Below are 24,468 nucleotides of genomic sequence, written 5' to 3'. Positions count from 1 at the left end.
GTATGATCCCAACACAGGAATAAGCTTTCTCAGTGCTTCTGCTAACATACTTTATTCTTCAACACACCAACCCTTAAACAAGGAACATTACCCAAACAGAACACAAAGTGTGCTTTGAAGGTTTTTAATGGATTTTAAAGTAAAACTTTTCTTACACAGATGTTTTTTTTTCTTACAGTGTAAAAAAAATGTAAAATTGTCCAAACTTACAAACTTGGAAAATTAGAGACATTTCAAGTATGCAATTAACCTCCTTTTGTGAAAACAATGTATATTCAAAGTCCAAAATGTATGAGTCTTTCCTAGCATCCTGTGTCCTGGTGGTCAATCTTCCTGTCCTCTACTGTCCAGAATAGACAAAGCTCAGTCCAGGTTGTATAATACTCATTCACTGAGAAGGAAGAAAAAAAACACTTCCATAAGGAACAATTCTACCCCTCTGTAAAGATGCTTTGAGAACTGCTCTGTGCCCTACCCCTGTAATGGTTAAAACCTTTCCAGTGGGGATTGGATCCCTAAATCACATGAGCCTTAAGGCAGGCCCATAGCTGCAGCTTTGGGAAGTCTGCTACTGGTTTATGAAATCACGGGCAGATAACAGAAAGGAACTGCTCTGCCAGAAACAATCAAAGAAAACAGCTGAACCGATTGTGGAAAAGACAGCTTAGACACAAGATAAAATTATAGTAAAAGGACTTTCAGTTTTATTCAAATACAACTCAGAAAACACCACCTGTCCAGGTCAGGATTCCAGTGACTGCTCTATGTAAGCTGCAGGGCAGTTGTTTATCAGGCTTGCATCACATTAGTTAATGTTTATACAACTACTACCAAACAACAACTCAGAGTTATCTTTAAAAGAAAGCTGCCCATAAGGGGAATTTTTCTTCACACATCTTTGTTGTTCCTCACACACACATTACTTCTGCAAGTAAAACTACATTAGTAATGTCACAAGATACCTTTTATATTTCTTGGTTAGGTTCAGAGTATTTCTCACCTGGCTTGAGTTCGAGTCCATTTCAAGGCATGGCGTGGAGGTACAGCAACAGTGGGATGGTAGAAAGTGCAGTCTGGTCTAGTACACTGTGTATTAAACCTACAATGCTAAAACCAGAAGTATTTCAGAAGAGGCTCCCCAGTGCTGGCTGCCTGAACTCCTGAACATGCTGAGCTGCACTGTGATGCTGGTATTGCTGTGTGACACATCTCACCTGCAACTGAGCCAACACCCGCCTCCACCAGTGCAACCAGCTCAACCCAGCGACAAAAAATCCTTTTTAAAAAGTACCATGAATTTCATACTCCAAAACTGCCACTGCACTGACTGGTGGAAAATTCCTTTGCTTGCAAGAGTTTACAGAGTTCAGCTTGAATTGATCTGTGTACAAGTTGGGAGCATGACACAGCATTACCTGAGTGAGGAGAAAAGCCAGAGGATCTGGCTAATAATATCTGAGCATGGGTATTTTGGCATTATAAGGGCTGGAAAAAGCACTACACTTCCTGGCATTAGATGCAGGGACACAATTCTATAGAAATACCCAAGTAATAGACTCCTGTAGTATAGAGATTACATTAATAGATTTTAGGGTAACTGGGCAATATCTAAAGTTTTTGTATGTTGCACCATATCTGAAATAAGAGCCAAGAGTCTTGAGACATATTCCTTCCCAAAAAGCTCCTTCCTGCCCCCAGCATGCTGGCTGGGTATATTTTGAAAAGACATATGACCTGTTTGAAGCTCTCTAGCAGCATTTGGTAGAAAGATTACCTAAAATTATAATTTTCCAAATTTCTTAAGTCATTACTTCTGTGTATTCTGCTTATAAGGCATAGTTAAAATATGAACAGTAAAAGCAAAAAGTGTTAAATCTTAGTAACATTTCCTGTCCCAAAGTAGCATGTTTCAAGTCTTTTTCTAGAAAGGAAGGAAGATAGGAGATATAGCTTACTTTTGGGTGGTAAAATGGACACTCCATTTTCTTACAAGCTGGAAAAAACTTGCACAGCAGACTACTGGAAGGTATGGATAGTGTGGGCAGGGGTGCTAATAATAGAAACAAAAAGAATAGGAAGTGAGTCTAGATCAGAATAAATTGCCTTTTTAAGACATCCCCACACAACCTTAAATATATCAACCTTTCTGCTAGAAATTCCATTTTATAATACACCAAAATTCAGCATGAAATATAGACAGCATTTCCCAATGCAGTTAGTAGATCCTGGAGTAAAACAAGACTATCAGGTAATCATTTAATTTGGTTCTTCAGCATTTCAGGACAGAAGTACCATGGTCAAGGCAAAACGTCCAACAAATTACAGAGATTCTGGTAGGCAGAGAATCTCAAATGTTAAATTTAGACAGCAGCAAGCCTGTTAAGAGTTTCAACTGACCGGACTGAGAAGTGCAGACACTGCACTTTCCAGGAATACAGAGGAGCTGCTGGAAATGATACAGGAGACAAGCATATTGTACTTGGTGTCTGGCAAGGTAACAAAACTGAACTGAACTGTCACTAGGGGCTAAAAATTATTTTCAAAAGATCATGCAGTAAAGGCCCTGGACCTCAGCATGGTTCAAAGGCTCAGCAACACCAACACGTATCAAACACAGCTACTGCCTTCACTGAGTAACCTCAACCTGCGAGTCACCTCATAACAACACCAGCTTCACTCCTACACTGGCGTTAAAGACAAAAATGTTCAAAGGCAGGAGCCTCTGTTTTCAGTGTGTGCCACAAGCCCTTGGTACAACATGTGTCCAATTTAAGAGAAAAAATCTGAGCAAAACTGTAGTGCTGGCTAATCCCTTCAGAGAAGGGACAGAGAAACAGACAACTTGTGCAAGTCACCTCTTTGGCCTTGCACAGCCTTCATATGGACTCTTGCATAAGAGCACTGGAGGATTTTCCTGGTATTAGTTTTTGCAGTAACACTGGATTATTGTTCTTCATCTTGCATTAAGAGTTGTAAGAAAATTAAGTGAACTCAAGCAAAAAGATATTCATCACTGTCAGTTTCTGTTTCCGAAAATACTGTTGTCCCTTGAGCACCTTCATTTAAAGCCCAGAAAACAAGAAGATGCGCTCACCTGGTTTAGGAGATGGATGCGGGATTCGTCGACTGGCATGAGTGTAAGGACAGTCTGGCTTAGTGCACTTTGCATCGTATTTACAGTTTGGATGGATGAACAGACATTTATCAGCAAACTTGCAGTTAGGAAAAACTCTGAGGGAAAAGAAATTGAGTCAAAAGCTCATACTTGGAGCAAAATCCCCAAATATCTGTTGCACACAAAAACGAGAGTATCACAGAAAGCCAGAGGTGCAGCAGGGCTGGGGCAGATCCTGGTTCCCTCCCAAGTGGGGCACGTGGTGTAGTGCACGAGCTGTGCACCTACACACCTGCTCTCAGCTGCCCTTCCTACAGAACCCCCTCCATGCAGTGAACAACTGAACCACCTCACTCTCGGGGCAGTTTGGTCCCAAATTCCTTGGTGCAAGCTAGGACATGTCCCTAACTGTGCAGCAGGAGTGGCAATGTGAAATCAAACCTTCCCCAGAGAGGGGTGCAGTGTTCCCGAAGTTTTCTCTGAAGAGTTTTATTGTGAATTTAGCTACACTAGATTTTATAACATAATTCAAATGTCCAAGTAACTGAAGTTACCCAATCTGCTAATAGTTACATCAAAACAGTCAGTTTTCCTGGACTATTCTGCTTATGAAAGGGAAGTCAAAGGTACAGTGCATGTCCAAGAGTTCACCTTCTCTTTCAAATTTAAAACCCACAATCACTGCATTGCTATGCAACGATAATCTAACCTTCAACAGCACTGTAATAGCTGGCAGAAGACAGCCTATTTTTTTTAAGATGGTAATTCCTGCATCTTCAAGCAGTTCAGGAACACCAGCCTGTACTCTAAACTACAACTTTCTTCTGCAAGGTGTAGCAGCCATCCCTGCGTTCTGACACTTGGGAGGGGGTGGAAAACAGAAGGAATAACATTGTGATAATCTAGCTCTGATCCTGCCCTGACAGGTTTGTGCTGCCTTGGAATATTTACTGACGCTGAGCAGAAGTTTGCAGCACTGGAATGAAAATCCAAATAGCATGTCAAGTGAATGAGCTCTGTACTACTCACTTGCAAGGTAGTGTGGGATGATGGTACACACATTCATCTCCATTTTTACAGGCAGGCCAGTACTTGCAGCGCTCCAGCACCTTCTCCTGTTTTTGTAGCATACTTAAGTCTTCTATTTCCACTGGATGGTAAGAAAGAAGGAAAAAAAACAACCCCAAGCTGGGATCTTTATGATGCTATATGCAACTTGGTGTAAACAATCAGCATAATCAAAATTCACTGTACTTCTATTCTCTCAGTAAAAGTTTATGTACATCATATTTTCTGAAGAAAATTTCCAAAACCATGAAGTAGAAAGTCATAATACTGAACTGACAGCTGCCTTTTGGCAGTTTGATCATAAAATATAAATCTGCACTGTTTAAAAGCAAAATAAATCAGTTTTCTTTTTCAATCTGAATTGATTTAAAGACTTGGAGAGACAAGACAATGACTCCAACTGATCCTGACTTATGACTCTTCTGCTGAGCCATGAGTTAATTACCACGATATCTCCTTTCTCCAAGATATTTTTTGCTCTAGAAAATTATTTCAAGAGATGAAAGTTAAAAATCAATTTTTATGATGATCAGATTTATTATTATGGGAGCATATCCTGAAAAAGAACCACTTGTATGTAATTTTTTTTCAGACACTTCTGCTACCTGAACTCAGACTCTAATCCAAAAAGTATTTTAAGCAATTCTAAGCTGAAACATTCCATACCTTCACTACCCTTATGGGAACATGGGACTTTGACTTTCTCCTATTTAACATTGCTTATAAAACCTTAGTTTCCAAATCCAGACAATTGTACATACATTGCTATTGTCTTATTTTCTCAAAACTGCCTAAACCTTTGGCTTTTCAAAGTTTTCTAGAAATGCCTAGACTTCCCTCTCTGATCCTACTAATGACACAAATTGCTCCAGCTTCAGTCCATCCTTAGCCTCATTTATGCCTTCTCCTTGCAACCCACCAAAACCAAATAATGCCATCCTGTTGTAGGACCACACTGGCTGGTACAGAACACTTCCACATGGATCTGTGTGTGAGCTTCAGTGCCACCCCTGCTACTTCATAGGAATCCTTAACAGAGCTAGGACTGTACTGGCAACACTCTCCTCTACCAAACTGCTTTGGTGAGGAGTCTGAGGCTACACATGGCAAAGCATGGATTTGCAAGGAACTACTCTAACAACTGTTTCTCTGTGCTAGTAAAGTGCATGGATACACAACATTCCCTTAATCTTTAAGACTGCCAGATATGTGCAGTATTTCTGCAGCCAGGAAACTGAAAGGACATGGACTTAAAAGATCTTTTGCTGTGGTGCTCTCATAATTGCATACACATTTACAGCTGGATCCATGCAAATTAAGGGTTTTCAGTACAGCATCAAATAGTATTCTTATTTCAGTTCAGCAATTTGAATACACTGCTACTAAAGAAAATAAAGATCCTTATTTTCTTAAGAAAGTTAAGTAAAAAACATTAATTCAAGCAGAGCCCTCAAGCATGTATTCAACAGGCTTAGGACAAAACAGTAACCTCTGTGTTTTTCACCACGTCAGCATTCTAAGCAATTCAAACATGTGGTTAAGCAAGGAATTTCCCATGTAATTCAAAAGAAATATAGAAAGAGAATATAGAAACCTTCATGTAAAATCACACACTGTTAAGTTCTAATTTCAGGTACTAGCCACTGGACTCTACCAATACCTTACACTAACAGACTCCTTCTGGTGTCACAACCCTCAACAGAAACATTAATACCATCTGACGTATTTTTAAAAGTTCAATGCATGTCAGTGTGTTAACTGTAACATCTCAGGTCCATCAGCACAGGGACTAATTATAACAGGTCACCCAGAAGGGCAGATTTCTGGTAGGGAAAACCAATTACATTTGCAAAAAAAAAAAAAGAACAACAAAAAAACCAACTAACAAAAAAAAAAAAAACAACCCCAGAAAAACCCAACCAAAATACAAAACAAAACAAAAAAACTAAAAAAGCCCAACCAAATTTTACCAATACTGAGATGTGTGGAGAACTACCATGTGCCATATTTTTCTAGTATAGCAAGACAAAGGCTTCTGAAGAGATGGTCCCACTGAACTCCCAGATTTCATTTGCCTAAAGAATGCTCTAGTTTGGAGAACAAGCACCACCACCTTGGTTTCTTAAGAATGATAAATCCAGAAGGTGTAGCCATGATCAAGCAGCACACCAATGTTAGATCCTGTTGGTCAGCATTATTACCGTCACAGTTCTCCAGCTGCCTGGTTACAAGTTGCATCTGCTGTGCTCGAAGACCTTTCAATCCTTTGCCAGCACACATATGCTGGGTAACTGGTTTTAATCCTTCCATTAGACACATGTCTTCCTCATCCTGATCAGAGAGGTATCCTGGTGGACTGGGCACACCATCCAGTGTCACAATGAACTTGGGACTAGCAGGTTTCTCTGGCTGTGCAAGCTGGTCTCTAGCAAACAAAGAAATGTAGTAAATTTACATTTTCTGACTCAAGAGGTTTGAGTAAATGTGAGCTGTGGTGAGTGAAAGTAGTACAAGCTTATCAATCAAACAGTAACAGACTATCTATTAGTAATTATTGGTAATGCACTCCATTTAACAGTTAGATTTCTAGTCTCCCTGAGGCACTAATAAGAACTACAGCTCTCAGGTACAAGTTCAGTTTGTTGCATTCTGCTCAACAGACAGATCCAAAAACTCATTTACATTCAATCCTGTGGAATTTGCAGTTTTGAGGGAGAAAAAGAGAGCAAATACCATTCTTGGAATTACAAACCTTTTAACACACCAAACATGTGTCTCCTCAAAATTACTAAAAAGCACATTATGAAACAGTGGTGTAAAAGTTTTTAGAACTAGGATGAGAGAACTGAAATACTGATACTAAGAACTTTGACACAGCCTGAGTAAAAGGTCAGACACTAATAGCCTAGTGTCCTGTATCTGACAATAGTCAGATAAGAAGGAGCATTAAAGCAGGGAACACATACATTTTCTCCAGCCTTTCACCATCCCATCCACTTCACCAGAGGGATTTCTGAATGACAAGTGATTCTAAGTATTTGGAGGATTGTGGAGTTCTCATCTTAGACAAACAACAATGGGATAAACTTTGCCTCCCTATGAAGTGAGGCTAAAAGCAACTACACTGTAGAATGCCTTTAAGAGGACAAAAGCCAGAACATGAAAAACATCACAGGTTAGAACTTTCAGACTCAAGCAGTCAAAAACTGACCTATTCACATGCAAAAATTTACCTCTCTCCTATAGCAGAGTCACAGCTTTTGACTGTGATATTGCCAGGTTATCCTTCTGGGTTTGTTTGCTCAGTGTTGGTTTTGTTTTCATTTAACACAGGCTGTTGAAAGCCACTCACAGAAAGGAAACACCAGCAGTTTGTCAAGCACAGCAGCCCACGTGATGAAGTTCATCACGCTGTTCAGAGTGGTTTTAACTTGTAAAAGGTATTTGTTACATGGAACTTTGAAGCTGACAGGAATTTTAAGCTCCTCCTGGTCAAACTCTCCAGAAAGGAGCCTTAAATCATTGTCCAGGATTCACCACATTCAGTACCATGTTAAAATATGTTTCTTAAGAAATGTAATCCAAGGGTGGAACAGGTATAAAACTAAAGGCAATTTAAGCAAAATGATTACTTGACTAAGATTTCAGAAGTCAGAACAGAAGAGCAATACTTTTCAGTTCCTTCTTCTTTCTTGCAAATCAAAGACATGCTTAAGCTAGAGTTGATCCTAGGATTATTTTCCATTGAGAAGGATTTCTGTGAGGCTTCTTGCCCCTGCTTTTTTTCTTCTGTTATTTAAAGTCAGTCCATTTTGCATGGTTTCACACCTCCTGACTGAACTGACAAAGCACAAGTCTGACCAAATGGTTCCATTTAAACCACAAACAAGCAATTTGACTAGCAACTGTCCTAAATGAAGTATCTTTTCACCGTGTCTGTATCAGACGTCCTGAGTGAACTCGCACTGCCTCTGTACCCTTCTTTCCCAACTGCTGATTCTGCGGCGCCATCTCCTCTGATAACTTGGGCTTCTTCAGGATAAAGGACCGAGTGTCTGAGTGGACCAAAGACTCTGGATCACAGTAATCTGCATTGGGAGAAAAATTACATAGAGAAGTGTAAAATAAGGTGGCAGATGTGCCCTTAACTTATAGCATATTTCTAGTATCAATTTATGTGGTCAATAAGCCAATCTTACTTTGTTTTAATTTGTTCCTAGTAGTTTCCAGTAAAAGTTTTTACTTCCCTGTTAATTCTACAGAGGTGGATCAACAGAAGCCATAAGCCATATTAGGTCAGATCAGGAAATTTTATAAGTGGAATAGCTATGCTGAAACAGCCTTGAAGGGGGTGCAACCCCCCTTCCCCTCCAAATCTCTCATCCTCTGAACAGCTACTAATGTAATGCGTTTATTCCTTAGAGATGTAGAAACTAGATAATTGTAGAAATCAGCATAATTAATTGAAAAGGAGTGTCTTAACATTCACTGGTCAGGAATATTAGATTTGAAAATAAAAGATCACAAGACTTAACCCTGAGTCACTTGCAAGACATCTTCAATCATAGGATCAATCTGAAGCCGACAAGAGAGCTCCTTTTGTTCAATTCCTATAAAAAACAGCAATAAGAAGCATATTTTACAGGATGTCAACATGAAACTATAGATTAGAGAACTGGGGCACACTCTCTAATTCTTTCAATAAAAAAAATCAACAACAAAAACATTCACACTTTAAACACTTTTAAAAGCTATTCTCATTATTATGAACCCTTTTCTCATTGTTTCAGAAACAGTAACATGGCAAAATCAAAGTACTGTAGGACACTACTTGTTCCCATAATCACTGCTCAGTACAAATGAGGTCTGTGGGCACAGCAACTGATGAAGGCCAAGTTGCTCCTCCTCATTTGTAGAGGAGTTGGACATTCAGAGAACACACACAGAGGAAAGCAATTAACAAGGGACTACTTTACAGTCTTCTTAAAATAGCTGAAGTAAATCAGAGCAGCACTCTTCTATATTTGAGATATAGTTAAAAATTTTTATTTTTGCTTTCTGTAGATTTCCTAAGCAAGCTATCATTTCCATTTCAATGGCAAAAGAGTGAAAATATTTAGCATAATTATATTATGTGCATTAATTCAAAGGCTGATAAAGCTTTTTCTCACATACTTTACAGATACAATTTCAACTACTTAAGGGTAGCAGAAAGATTCCAAATATATCTATATTAGGAATAAGCAACTGCAAAAATCTTACTTAAATAATGGATGTTCACCATTCCTTTACAATGACCATAGGATGATGTAACAAAAATCTTACTCAAAACCAAATTTTATTCATAATCCAAATATCTAAACACTTAGCAAGTATAAACTAAGTACTTGCTATAGAAATATTTTTTCCCTGCCCTTCTTCTATGTGACTTCTATAATTCCTTGTGACTATTCCCCATCCTCTATAAGAAAATCATGCTGAAAAAGTACTTTGACTGCCTTTAAATATTATGCCCTTTAGGAGATTCAAAACAGAAGTAAAAACCAAAGCTGACACAGTTAGCCTGGTATCAGCTGTCTTGTAAGAGCAAATAAAATATTCTTATATTTAAACTGAAAAATAAAACACTAGAACCATTAGTGTGGAAATCATGTGTTGAAAGAATCTTTTAATACTTCATACACTGGAAAAGTGTTCTAAATACTCTATAGTATCTTCACTCTCACTTAAGCTTTGTGACAGAATTACTTCTACAAGATATTAAGGAAAACATGCAAAGGATGGGGAAAAGAGAAACTATACAAATATAAGTGCTTCTGCAAAATTATTCTTCACTGACATGTCACAAAATGATATCCCCCAGTATAAATTCTTAAAGAATATTATCAGATGACCTTGAATTTCTTCAACTGTCTGCTCCTTTGACTCTTCTACTTGAAGTTGAGAACTCAGAACAGGCAATCTGCTTTGCAAATGAATGACTTCTAACTGTGACTCTTCTGGGCTAATTCGAGTTCTTGGTGCAACTGGAACAGTTTGTTTCTGTGGAACTTTAAACAGAGAAACAATGGCAAATCATTTAGATAGTACCCAATCACACTGTTTTTAGATATATTGTGCTAAAATAACTCTCACAAATTCCTACACACACAAAAAGAAAAATCTCAAGCATCTGTCTCCTCAAAAATCATCTTTAGCTACCTGTAAAATTCTTAGTGTTCAAGTATACTTGTGCATGTGCACAGAGCACCCTGAGTGGCATCTTGGAACACCTACTTGTAAGACAAAATAGCATGAGGAGGATTAGAGTGACAACAGCAAAGTACTCATTAATCCACTTCTACATATAATTAATGTGATGCTTTCTGAGAGTTTTGAAATCACTTTTCATTCCATCTTTCATATAAATAATCATGGATCATCAATATCATTCTTCATATGATGCTGGCTCATCCTTTGCTGAAGTGCTTGCAAATAAAATACAAAACTTAATGGCAGCAGAAGCATAGAATCACTCAGGTTTGAAAAGACCCTCAGGATCACCAAGTCCAACTGTAACCTAGTCCACCACCACCAAGTGCACCACTAAACCATATCACTAAGTGCCACATCTACACCTCTTTTAAATACCTTCAGGGATGGTGACTCCACCACTTCTCTGGACAGCCTATTCCAATGCCTGACCACCCTTTCCATGAAGAACTTTTTCCCAATATGCAGTCTTAACCTCCACCAGGACCACCTGAGGCCCCTTTCCCTAGTCCTACCGTTTGCTATTCGGAAAGTGATCAACCCTGACAGAACTACAACCTCCTTTCAGATAGTTCTAAACCTCTGTACAGACAGCTGTGGCTTGGAATTTGGGGGTAGTACGACAACAGGTTGACTTCTTTACTTGGCTTCTGCTAGGACTGTCAGAGCTGATTGTGAGAAGCTAAACTCTTCCCTTGGCTGAGTATCAGATTAGCATTCAACTTCTGACACAAACAACTAAAAGGTACCACTCAAGTAGTGGATTAATTACTTATGAATTTACTGTTTTGTTTTACTGATTTATGTGTTTTAAATTAGCTTACTTCCATATTCCATTCAAAACACTTCAAAAAATATGTTAAATATTACTTCTGAAGTGAAAGAATCTGCATGATACTTCAGACAAAATTCACAAATCACCTCCATATTAAAAAACAAAGAGGTGCCTTCTGGTCTCTTCACTGAAATATTCTCATATTGCTAAGTCAAACTACAAGATCACCACTATTAAAAAGATTGAAAGTTTTAATTAATTTAGACTTTTCTAGCTGTGTATCATTTCCCACCATGCTGCTTTGTACACAGGGAAGAGCTTCCTACATCCTCTCAAAGTACTGTTTCTTACAGTTTGAAGAATTTGAGAGAGAGCAGACAAGAGACTTCAGATGGTATAAAAGTCATGGTTTAAATAGTTTAGTGAATGTTCCTTCCCTGGCAAGGTGCAATGTATCCTGCTGACAACATGTAGATTTACCAACACCCAGTGAAATGAAAGTAAGAGACAATACCTGCCTTTTCAGAAGGCTTTTTCTCCTAGCTAAGAGAACTGAACGCCTACTCACAGACAACTGCTCAACTGCTGTGTCAGCTGCAACTAAAATCACTGAACTGAAACTGCAGCCTTGCTGTTAAAGGACAATATACATCATCATACGCAGCCTGATACTTATCAACATACCCTGATATACATCAATCACTTTGTTCCTTATTATTTTGCACTTCTAGTATCTATATCCAGTGCATTTTCATTTTTTGCTGTTTGGCTTTTTCTCCTCCCCTCTCAGCAGGAAGAAGGAATGTGAAGAAAGGGAAAAGAGATCAAGTAAATAATTCAAACCAAATGGCTTATTCTGATTCACTTCCCCTTGGCAACTATTGACTTCAGAATACTTTGGGCACTTCCATTTTGCATCTATGTACTTCACAGACTTACTATCTTGATTAGTATCTTTTAAATATCACTTCTCTCCCTCGTTTATGTTTTCACAAATCCTCACTGAACATAAATGTAATGGAGCAGGACATGGTAAATCCCTCATGTGTAAGTGACTTGCTATTTAGCATTCTGTCTTATCTCTAAGCACTTTCTTTAGCTTGGATTTATACAACAGAATTTGGAAATACTACAGATTAACACAAGAAAAATCAATGCTAATTACCAGTGGAATAATTGGTTGTTTTTGTAACTGATTCCTGTGCTTCAGAGATTGCTTTCAGTATTAAATTCTTATTGGCCTGCTTTGAAGGCGGCAATGAAGGTCTAAAGGAAATAAAAAAAAAAAGTAATTGTACATGGATTGCACACCAATCGTATCCACGTTAAAGACAGTTGTTTCAACACGTTAACACAGGAATAATATTAACAGAAATCATCATCTACAATTATTTTATGCGAAACAATTTTCAGTTCATCTATTCTCTCAGTGGTTGGAGATCCACAAAATGCTCTAAAAAATGGAAGTCCAGATGTGTGATTCCACCTCTCAAGCTTCTGTAAAACCATCCCATGAGAGGCATTCTCTGCCATTAATTTCTTCCCACCTCTGCCCACCACTTGTATCTTGCTATGTTTTTGCTGGCACAAATAATTATGCAGCCATTCTGAGAAATATGATCCAGCTGCATAATTAGACTGACTCTATCAAAAACGTTATTTGTAGAAAAAGGCCTTCTGCTTGTCTTTAATATCAACAATAAGGAAGCTTAAATCAGACCAATGTCCTGTGGTACTGAAGATAAATTAAATAGAGTGTATTAGCTCAAAATAAATCTTATACAAGCTAGCACTAGACCCATCTCTTCTCTAGTTTATATGTTCTAACTCTATTGTAAAAAATCAAATACAAAAGATACGTATTTTGACTAATGCCTGACACTGAGACAGAATTAGGGAACAGAAAAAAAGGAAAAACCTCTGAAGACTGTTTGAAAAGTTGAAATCACCTTAAAGGACAAGTGATAACTGGTTTGAAAACAATTCCTGAAAATAAATCAAATTACTGAAAAATTATTTTACCTCAATAAATACCTGGTCAGAAACATGTCAACATTAATGTTCTTTTGCCAGTAAGCTTCACCCAAATAATGTAAAAAGTCACACTTCATTGCATCTTTCATGCAATAATGAAAAGAGGTTACAAAATCAAAGGCAAAAGGGCTGCATAAACAGGCATCTCATCCACAGAGTTGTGAGATAGTACAAAAAATATTAAAATGGTTTACTAAAGTTTGTCTGTCAATTATCAAAAGTGCAAACTGATTTTCCCCACTTCCACAGTTTTCATTCATGGTAGTAATTCTTGAGAACTCAGAAACACTGAGATCTTCAGTACCTTCTTTCTGGCTTTGCAGGTACAGACACACTGCTGGAGATGCTTCCTGTTCGCAATCCATAGTCTTCCTCTTCCTCTTCATCTTCTCCATCATTACAGAACTTTTTCACTTTGACTACCGAGCTTACAACGGGCAGCCGTCTCTTCCTGGAGCTTTCCTCCTACAACACAGAGCCGGCAAAACAGCTCACTTAGGAAAACCACGGATCAATCAGCCAGCAAAGAAAGCACTGCAATTCCACCTGGAGCCAGGAGATGGAGAACTTCCATTCCAGCTGGGCAAGGGACTGCTCTGGATAATACGAAAATCAGACACATTTACACTGAAACATCTCACTGTCTCACTGGAAACGTACCTGTAAACAACACTAATGGAAAAAAAGAAAAAAACTCAAGTACAGAAAAATTATCCAACACCTACAGAACAGTATTCTTCAAGATGAGTATGCTGAAAGTCAGAGAGAAAAGTGAAATCAGTATAAATTAGTTTCTTCCCCTGTATCAACTCAAACTTCAGATAAGTGTAAGGATTCATTTCTAGCAAGAAAATTACATATTTCAAAGGATGTTAATTGTTACACACAGTCAGGATGGTCCAGTCTACATAGTGCAAGTTCCCTGTTGTCTCTTCTGGACATTATTCATGAAACAGTAACAGAAGAAAAGTATCACGAGACCTTTTCTGAACATTTCCAAGGAGAGATGTTCCTAACATTCATCAGCGATTTATGTACATTAAATAAATCACTATATTCTCATTTGCACTTCTCCATTCTCAAAAACGAAGACACCAGCATGTATCTTTATAGAGCATTCTAGATTTCCAAGTAAAGTTCATTATCCTTTACAAAGAATTAAGTAGTGGCCAAGACAGAATTTTATGACCAACAATAAACATAGATGCACTTGCAATACAAGGTATGTAAAATACTTGCTTCATTACAACATTAGCAGCCATAACTATTTGTATTCCTCTCAAAAAAAGCTCTTCATTCATATGGTTAGTCTATCAGCTAGGACTACCACTCTGCCTGGCTTAGCTTGGCCTCCAAAGTACTTAGGGCAGCAATCGTCTTTTAGTTTGTCCTTGTCCAACATCCATCCCAAAGAATTCCTAACTCACATGGCTCTAAATAGAATAGTATTAATAATCCTCATCATCAATGTATCTGGGCTAATAAAGAGCATGCCAAAAATCCTGATTTACAGGACTGTGTAAAGCTGGGGGTGTACATAGCACTTAGGGAAAATCATGCTGGTTCAATGATCTAAAGATCAGAATTATAATTTCTGATTCATCATATGCAGCTCAACAATGTACAAACTTGTTAGTCCAAGTCAATATGACATGAAAATGTACATGGTAATTAAATTTGAGATGCAGCAAGCTCTCAGATAATGATGTGAAATTATGCAATCTGTTTTGGACTCAAAGGATGAAATCTCAAACTTACTGCTACCACTGACGTAAGTCTTTTGAATTCTCTGAGGTCAAGATTCTACTGAAGTGTACATAGCAATTTAGGCTCCTAACAAGAATAAACTTTTGCAATAGTCAAGGTTGTACCAACCTCACTGGCCACTTTATCAGCACCGAGTTTGGAGGTGGGTCTGTGACCTTCTGCTAAGCTGCCAAATGCTTCTGGATTGCACAGCTGGCCTTTTTCCAAAGACCTGCAGCCTTGTGTGTCTAACTGGCGGCTCCCCTGCAAGCTGCCCTGTTGTGACAATCTGGACACGTGAACGCTGGCCTCTGCACTCCTGACAGCTGGTGGCCGGTAGATCTCGGCCGAGGGACGAGAGGAACCGTAAGTTACAGTCACAATGGGTTTCTTCCGCGACAAAGGATTCTCCGGCACGAAGTTTAGGTCTTCATCAATTAGATCATCTGGTTCAGGTTTAATGTCAATTACAGCCTCAGAAGGTGACAATTCCCTCAAAGGCTTGACAGTAGATGTTAAACAGGATGCAGAACCAACTTCACAAGACTGCCTGATAAAAAAAGAAATCGACAACTGTTATCCGCAAGTCAAGTTCTGGAAAATGAGAAATGTCTTTTAATCAAAGCCAGGAGAGAAGAATCATTATGGTATTACTGTTCATACAAATTTAACACACTGATATTTTCAGTTTGGTTAATTAATCTAAGCCCATATTGCTTAAAGAACTGATTTTGTTCTGATTTAATATTTTTTGTACAACAAATTGTAGCAATAATTTACTGTTCAAAAGTACTTGTATCTTTCCAAGTGTCTGTACTCTTTAGAATGGCTACTACACTCGCACAACTACTGATATCTGAAGGTGTGTTAGGAAGTAGCCAGTAGCCTTACCTGGAAGCAGTGTTCCTCTGCTCCTGTGAGCTGGTTGAAACTCTGGAGTCATTTCTTTCAGTCCGAGTGCTTGACACCGCAAGAGGTGGCAAGATATCCTCACGCCTCCTCTCATCGCTCACACATGAACTGCTTTTGCTGGAAGGCAGGTTGCTCTCAAAGACATTAGATTCTGAAGATTTTAGGCTGGTTGGTTCTGTGGAGACAGGTACTTTTCACTTTTACATTAAACCACATAAACAAAAAATTAACAAAACAGCCAAGATATTTTTGCAACTCAGACATATAACACTACACAGAAAAAAATAAGCCTCCCTTCACTCAAAATTTAATTTTCTTACTTACCAGTAGTCACAGATCGCAGCTTATCCAAAACACCATGGAGCCTGAAATATACAGCAGACAGGGAAGGACGCAAAAGAGAAAAAGGAGAAATAAAAACTTTAACTTACATTCAGACTAATAGAGATATCTATTTTATATATATATATATATAGATAGATAGATAGATAGATAGATAAGAGACTAATCATTTTTCCGAAACTCACCTCCTTTCCCCCCTTAAGACTTCAACTTCCATCAACCGAGTATGTTTAACCTCAAAAAGGAGGTTTAAAGTACCTTGCTTCCAGTATGTCTTGCACATACAGGCAGAGTATTCATCACATCATCTACTTTTGACATTTAGTTGGTTTACATAATCAAAGCCAGTATTATCCACCTTTCACTACAATCAATGGAGTTAAGTATCAAAAAGATTGATTTAAAAAACCTAAGTTAGAAGCCTAAAGCATAGCCTAAAATTTTACTTTGTATATGAAAGTTTAATTACACAGTAGAGTTAAATATAGTTGTAACTACTCAAACAGTATACAATTCATAATATGTAAGATTCTCAGGATTCTTCCAGGATGGTTTGTATATACCAACAATACTCTCCGAGATGTGCTGGTGAGCAAAAATATCTCAGCAAAGTACCAAATTTGCCCTTTGCCCGTGAAAAAGGCACTAAGCTGAAGTAACACAGAAAATTACATGACTTTAATACAATAAGGCTGCTCAAAAATAAACACAGATTACACTGAGAAGAAAGAAAAGAAGTCCCAACACTTAAACTCATATCTTACTTGGAATTCAAACCTGATAATGGGCAAGTCCCTAATTTAGGCTGAATATTAGAAATGAGCTAAGGGACAAGAACATATTGAAAAGACTGCATGTGGATATAATGAAGGCTTATACTTGTTCTCCTTGTGAGCTTTCACTAGAACACTTGTCAGCTGAGCTCTGGTGATGCAGATCAGTTTTCACACTGGCCTCAGGATAACTGATCTGACACTTGGTTCAGAGTAAGAAGTGGCGTCCGACCAGCAGGATTGCCAAGTTTGTCACAATTGCTGCGAAACTTTTGCCAGGAGGCCCAAAATTACCAGCCAGAGAGACAAACCAAGGAAGGCAGATCTTGCTGACTACTGTATTTAACCAACATTTAAGAACATATACATTTTGGGCTGTCTTTAGAAGAAATAAAAACATATAAAATTCCCAGCTACAATGCTATGTAACACTTTTCCACCAGTCCCCCTACAGCTTATTCATAGGTTTCATCTTGTCTTCTTTTCCATCCTTCTTTTAACCAATACCTACTTTGGTACCTGATAGAGCACTCTTAACATTGAGTTTGTGTATAGATTATATATATATATATGAGAATACTGACTTAGAGTTACAACGGTCACTATGGTTAAAATTTAAGCAGGTGTCAAAACCAGCTGGTGGTATAATATATGCATATAGTCAACACATCATTTTAAATGTAAATATATAAAATGATCTTGATTTCTTTGCTGAAATTTGCCTTCTCTACATATATATTATTTTCTCAATAAAATTTTAGTTTCATTTACAAAGCCTTGGAAGTGTTTTCTGCTACACTATTTCTTACTGTATATCGGGATTCAGTCAAAACCGTAGTACAGGAGCTACATCCTCATCCACCTGTAAACTTCTCTGATTTGTCTGATTCCTAAAACTAGTATGAGAAAGACAACTGCATGATTTCCTGAAACACTGAAACCCAAAAGGTCCACCTAGGTAGGCCACAAGAGGCAGCAAAGAAATGCCTGTGCAGTTTTCAAAAAAGAGGTCCATGCTTAATTGTACTCCATTATTGTATTTTTGAAAATGCCAGGAGAAAAATGACACCAGTGTAAGTAAAATTGAACTATATCCACACAAGTTACACTATCACCTGGAAATACATCAGTTTAAATAGCTAATACAGTGAATTGTAATAGCTGGAACTATTTTTCATTTTTTGTCAGTATTTATGATTTCATAACACAGCCAACTTCTAAAATGTTTCTCTCCGCTATTCAATAACAGAAAAGCTCCTAGGAAGTAATTACATAGAAGAAATATTGGAAGTGAATGTAAACTGCCAGTATGAAAATGTCAAAGAAAGTAAACTGAAAAATAAAAAAAATTGTAGTATTTTTCTCATCTATACAAAACAAAATAATGTTCCTTAAATCTCTATTAGGTAGGAGATTCAGAAATAAGATTAAATTGAAAAAATACACAACTCAAAGCAACAAAATCTCTAGAGTCAAATGTCTGATTTATTTAGAGGTTTCTACTGTAAAACAAATTCAATATTAGAAAATGCATGAGAAATAGAATGGCTAAATTTGTCATGCAGCATGGAATAAATGAATCTTCATTGTCAGGAGTTGACAGTAGAGTTGAAGTGTTGCTAACTTGTCCTGTTCACAGTAATTCTGAGGTTCTACTTTTGATTTTTAGAGTTGGGTGGTGGTAATAAATAAATAGCCTGAGAGGTGGGAATACCTAAGCATTTAGTGCTAAGCCTTGTCAAAGACAGTACACAGAATTAGATCCACTGCTCATCTGCCCTGATATAGTAATTCCGAGGCACAGCAACCTGAAGCACTGTTAGCATAGAAGCAAACAGATTGGTTCTTCACATCTAACTGCAGTGAACAATGCTCTCATGCTCACAGGAGCTTTTGCAGGAATAATTTTAAGTCAACATACAGCCCCCACTTATCTGAGCACTTTATTTACAAATCTAACCGGTTTATAAACAAATACATCCTCCAGTCCTTTGCATTCTAACTATCACCTCAAAAGCCTAACTGCTGACAGACTAAAACTAATGTACTTATTAGACATGAAAAGTAGGAGTTTTTACTAATGCAAATTACACAATGGGAAGATAAATAACTTTTTTAAATGTTAGGTGTCATTTATAGAAAACAGTCCTGCACTACTGATAAGAAGTGCAACAAGTAGCTTGCAAACATACCAGACAGTAAACCTGACAGTATTGTTTCCAAGGAAAAGGGAAAGGTCTTCTGTCATCTGCTCTTGACTCTTCTTATTGGCCACCATAACCATAATATAATCAGGGAGCTCTTCATCTAATAGAAAGAGAAACATGTAGTTTTAAAGCATAATAAATCATGGAATACATAGCAAACATCTCTAAACGAGTAACCAATTTTTTTGTCTCTCTTACTACAAAGACTTTTCAGGAAGAGGATTAGGTAAGCGAATTAACAAGACTTCCATTTCATCTGAGGTTCAATACAAGTCTCATTTACAAGCAAGGAATAAAAGATCATCAACTTCACAAGAGCATAAGCTGAAGATCAGTGTATTTAAAAAGTGAGTAAACAGAACAGAAAGAAGGACAAAATAAAAGAAAGCCACTCTGCTGCCTATATCCTTTTTCTTGAATACTAGCAAACATCTACAATATTCATCACCTCAAATATTGCCAAATAAAGCACCTTATCCTTGTCAAATTTCCTTTAGCTACAAAAAGTAAAGAAATAAATATCCATTTCTAATATGTGCATTTAACAAATGAAAACTCTATTAACTTCCAGATTTTTTACTACAAAAATAAAGCAAATTCCAGTAACCTCAAGACTGAATTTCTAGCCTGTAATGCATGGAATTTCATACACAGTGAGAAACCCATTGCCTTGTACACAAGGCACTCCATGCTCTCCAATTCCACTCCATGGCACGACATGAACATAACAACAGTAAGTGCAAACAGCTGGGAAATACCTCAACTTATGAATTTGAATCAAGGCACTAATACAGCTGTGCTTATTTAATCAAGCACTAAACACAGCACTAAAAAGACCTAAAAATGAAAAATAGAAAACAAAATCCAAACAAAAGGAATTGCCTTTTTTCTATATCTATGTACACTGTAAATAATTTACCCCTCCCCTAGACTACAAAAATACCATTCACACATTGTACCTGCACTACCACTACTCAATTGTCCAAACAACCCTTTCAGAGCTTAAACCCTTACTTCTTTTTGGCGGCTTTTTGTTTATTTCAGATTTTGTTGTTGCTGCTTTGTGTTTGGGTTTCTTTTTCACTGCAAACTACAAGTTGCACAAGATGAACCAATGTTCAGACCTAGGACCTTAGAATGAATTTTATTTATCAGCCAAGCTACTTTTAAACATGATAAGCTCTTCAGGTGGTTAAACACATGATAAAGTAAAAAAGATATTTTAAGTACAGATAAAAACATAAATTAGCACAATTATGTGCAACAGTATGATAGAAGAAGGAAAGAAACTTTCTTAGTAACTGTGTTGGCTTATGCCAACTTAAACTGTATGTGGAACTTCAGCCTTTTGAAAAATTTCTTAGCTGATAATTAACTGACTTCATCTTGCTTAAAATACATGAATATTTCCTTTGTAAGCTCTACACAATAAATAAGTTTTAAAACATCTTCTTGTAGAAGACTTTTCAAGAGAAAAGAATTAGCAGTTACAGAAAGAAAAAAAAAGGATGGTTCTTGTGCAGAGGCTAGAATGAGGGACAACCAACTTTGTACAAGTTACCTGAAAGAAGAAATGGAGAGTTTTTGAAAAAGATTACTTTAAAAGTTATCCAAAATACTCCAGTCAAGAAAAGAAACCTGTAAAATCACAGAAATTTGGAAACAGTAGTTTAAAAAGAAAAAAGAGGCCAACCCAAGACAGATTTAGCAATGAAGAATACAACGTTATTTAAAGAAGTTCAGAAGCTGACTTAGAAGAAACTGCAGACATTGTCTGCTGATCCTGGCAATACAGGAAAATTGTCCTCTGAATACAAGAAACAGAAGGCAAAGAAAGAAAGAATAGTCATAGCTGGAATCAAAGATGGCTAGTATTCTACCAGCATCTCAGTATTAGAGACAAGAATTTTTTATTTCAGAAATACAGGAGAAAGCAAAGAATCAAGGACTGAGAAATTGAAACCTGGAATGATGGTAAAAATGCCCCAACCAAACAAACAACAAGAAATTAGTTATTTAAAAAAACAAGCTTTGAAATGGTGAAAGAGATGATTTTACAATTAAAAAATTCTAAATGCAGTTCCTAGGCACCACCTGAGTTCAGAATGTCAGCTCATAGGCATCTCCCTTCTATGGAGCCAATACATTTTTCCATAAATACAATGCCTCCCTTGAAATAGGAAAGAAGATGAATTTAGGCTCAAACAATTTTTGAACTTGGCCCTGCAACTCACAGAATCTCTAAATTATGCTCTTAAGTCCTTTTCTTCACCTGAAATCCAAGAAGCATCACAGACAACAACAATGCAGTTTCAGGATTGAGGTATTTTGTTTCCAGCAGAATGCTATGTTAAGTTACCAACTTCTATTGCTGCAGAGAAGGGCTGCTCTGAAATGCAATATCCATTTCTTCACAGATTCAGAAAAAATAAACACACCATAAGACCACAGATGCTTATATGGCTCACCCCTCCTGTCACAAACCAAAATAAAACCTGCCCCTGCCTCTAAGTATCAGATACACGTATTTCAGCATCACTAGCTCTACATAGCTCATTCATTTTTAAAGTTTGTCCCACATAATGTTTCTGACGTGGCCTTTTAATTTCCTAAGCCATTCACTCAACTTTGTCCTCTCTTCTTATTTCAACAGATGCCTCACCCTGAATTCAAGAACTAATAAAAATATGCCTAAGAAAGACTGATTCCATCTCAGAGTGGTCACAGCTAACTGCTGCTGTATTTCCAAGGCTCTTGCTTTATGTAATGTTTCTCCTAATGCTTCAAAGCAATTTCCTTAAATATTCACATCATAGTTTGTTTTTCTTTCAAATCCCTTGCCACCATTTCTAAAGGGGAGGACTATTAGACTGAATTCTTAGTTATTTTCTTTTAGTTTTTCATATACTGATGTTCACATACTATTTCCTCTTACGCGTACAGTAATATTTTGTGAAGTATGCCTCTTTCTTTCTCACTAGTCCAGCACTTCAGGTAATTCTTCTCATGCTTAAGGCTTCTGTATGCAGTAACATAGGTAATAGTAAGTTTCATTAGCTAAGCTGTTTTTTTTTTCCTACATAACAAAAATTATCTAGAGAACATTGCTGAACACGTGGCAAAACTTACCAACATAAGCCCCCAGCTCCTGTAACTTTCCTTTTATAGCACCCTAAAAAATAATGAAATACTGTTTAAGGGATGGATCAACAAAGTATTTCTAACTGCAAACAAGTGGGAGGCTTAGCAAAGTTTCTCTCACTTACTGTTTGAACACATTGGTTTAACATGTTAAACTTTTCCCATTCTCTGCTGCTCAGGATAGGAACGCTCTAACAGGGAGGGGCTGGCAGCAGAGTAACGGAATCTCACCCCACACCGCACTTCCGACAGACCAGTTCCTGGCGCTACCATTCAACCTCCAAGTCCCAGCTGTCTTTTTTTAAAGCAGAGACCAGCCGGACTCACAAGGTGCAAAGAAAACTAATCTAAGATGGTTTCATACCAGGTAATTCCCAGCTCAGCAACAGAAACCCGCCGGGTTCGCACCCTGTGAGTGCCGAGTGGGAGCCGCTGACAGGCCCTGCCGGTACCGAGGGCTCTCACCCGGTACAGGTGAGAGCAGCCCCGCGGCCGGGCGAGCTCTGCAGGGCGACAGCTCCGGGACACAGCGAGCAGCTGCCCGTGGGGGACAGGGGTACCCCGACTCCGCCTCCCACAAAAACAACTCCTGCTCCCGCTCTCCCCGGGGAGCCCGCAGGCCGAAGGACCCCGCTGCCGGCAGCCGTGACGGGGGCGGGGGGGCGGCCGGAGCCCGGTGCCTCAGCCACCAGCTAGGCCTGCCTCCACCTGCGGGCCCGGCCTCCTGCCGCGGGCGGACGGAGCGACCCGGCTGCTTCTGTCTCACCCGGATCTTGCGGCTGATCTCGGTGCCGATCTCCATGGCCGCGCCGAGCCTGCCCCGTCCCGGCCCGGCTCCCACCGCCGCCCGCGCGGGTACCGAGCGCCGCTCGGGCTCAGTGCGCGGCCTCCGCCGGCACCGCCCCCTGCCGGGCGGCGGCCGCACCGCCCGCACCGCGGCGGGAGCCCAGGGGAGCGCACGGAGCGGGGGCGGCCGCGGGGCCGGGTCTCACCGCCCCACAGGGAGAGAGCCGGCGTGCCGAGGGTGCCAACCACAACTGCGGGGTCGTTTCAGTGCTAGTGCTCTTCTCGAGTGCTGCACAAATTAAATACTCTTACCTGTTAAAAACCAAATAAATTATGGTATAGCTATACACAAAGTATTCAAGTAACTTTTCACGCAACACTACAGCTATAAAGGTTTCCTGGCGCCCACCACAACCTCTTTGCCACCCCCTTTTCTCATCAGGGCAGGAGAGAGAAATTATAACAGAAAGCCTCATGTGTTGAGAACAGGAGACCTCACTCATTGATTACTGTCATGGATAAAACAGAATTGGGAAATTAGTTTAATTAATTAACAATCAAATCAGAGTAGGATAATGAGAAACAAACCCAAATTTTAAAACACTTTCCCAGCACCCCTTCCTTCTTCCTGGGTTTAATTTTATTCCTGATTCTCTACCTGTCAGCCCCCAACACCAGGGAACAGGGATGAGGGTCATGATCAGTTCATCACCTGTTTTCTCTGACACTGTTTCCTCCTCTCCTGCTCCAGTAGAAACAGTCTGCCACAAAGACTGCACACTCACTGCCACAACGTGAATCCTTTCATGGGCTGCAGCTCCTCACGAACTGCCGTGCAACGGGTCCCTTCCACAGGGTACAGTCAGTCCTTCAGGAACGGGCTGCTCCAGTGCGGGTCCCACAGGGTCAGAGTCCCAGCGGCAAACCTGCTCCAGTGCGGGCTCATCTCTGCACAAGGCCACGCGTCCTGCCAGGAGCCAGCTCCAGCGTGGGCCTCCCACACAGCCACAGCCTCCAGGCCTCCATGTGCTCCTGCAGGTGGATCCCTGCTCCCCTGCTGATCTCCACAGGTTGTAGGGGCACAGCCGCCTCACCATGGTCTTCACCATGGGCTGCACAGGACTCTCAGCTTGGAATGCTCAATGCCTGGAGCACCTCCTGCCCCTCCTTCTGCGCTGACCTTGGCTCCTGTAGAGCTGTTCCTATCACATATTTTCATTCCTCTCTCTGGCTGAAATTTGCTTGGGCTCAATAACTTTTCTACCCTCCTTAAAAATGTCATCCCAGAGGCGCTACCAGGGCCACTGATGGGCATGG

General features: G+C 39.1%; 1 protein-coding gene and 1 long non-coding RNA gene across 3 annotated transcripts; one reads left to right on the top strand and one right to left on the bottom strand.

Annotated features, from left to right (window-relative positions):
* Nucleotides 1-108: 108 nt before the first annotated feature.
* On the bottom strand, nt 109-23,377 carry ZC3H14 (zinc finger CCCH-type containing 14). 2 transcript variants are annotated; one of them, XM_012574289.5, is made up of 17 exons: nt 23,132-23,367; nt 22,354-22,396; nt 19,210-19,324; nt 16,227-16,267; nt 15,882-16,077; nt 15,120-15,540; nt 13,549-13,709; nt 12,376-12,476; nt 10,078-10,233; nt 8,719-8,793; nt 8,115-8,271; nt 6,385-6,608; nt 4,145-4,265; nt 3,095-3,231; nt 1,956-2,050; nt 1,001-1,107; nt 109-391 (listed from the first exon to the last, which is right to left on the bottom strand). In XM_012574289.5, the coding sequence occupies exons 1-17, from the start codon at nt 23,165-23,167 to the stop codon at nt 385-387; spliced, it is 2,193 nt and encodes a 730-aa protein (XP_012429743.5). In that variant the 5' UTR covers nt 23,168-23,367; the 3' UTR covers nt 109-384. The 2 variants fall into 2 exon arrangements, with proteins under 2 accessions (XP_012429743.5, XP_072786432.1); XM_072930331.1 differs by lacking the exon at nt 109-391 and having other exon boundaries at nt 1,088-2,050; nt 23,132-23,377.
* Nucleotides 22,354-23,512, top strand: LOC121470125 (uncharacterized). The gene is made up of 2 exons (XR_012056474.1): nt 22,354-22,732; nt 22,840-23,512. It is a non-coding gene; the product is annotated as an uncharacterized lncRNA (long non-coding RNA).
* Nucleotides 23,513-24,468: the final 956 nt, after the last annotated feature.

Source organism: Taeniopygia guttata, chromosome 5 (assembly GCF_048771995.1).
Source record: "Taeniopygia guttata chromosome 5, bTaeGut7.mat, whole genome shotgun sequence".
In the NCBI taxonomy this organism is placed as follows: domain Eukaryota; kingdom Metazoa; phylum Chordata; class Aves; order Passeriformes; family Estrildidae; genus Taeniopygia; species Taeniopygia guttata.
This window is presented reverse-complemented; position numbering and strand designations above follow the sequence as displayed.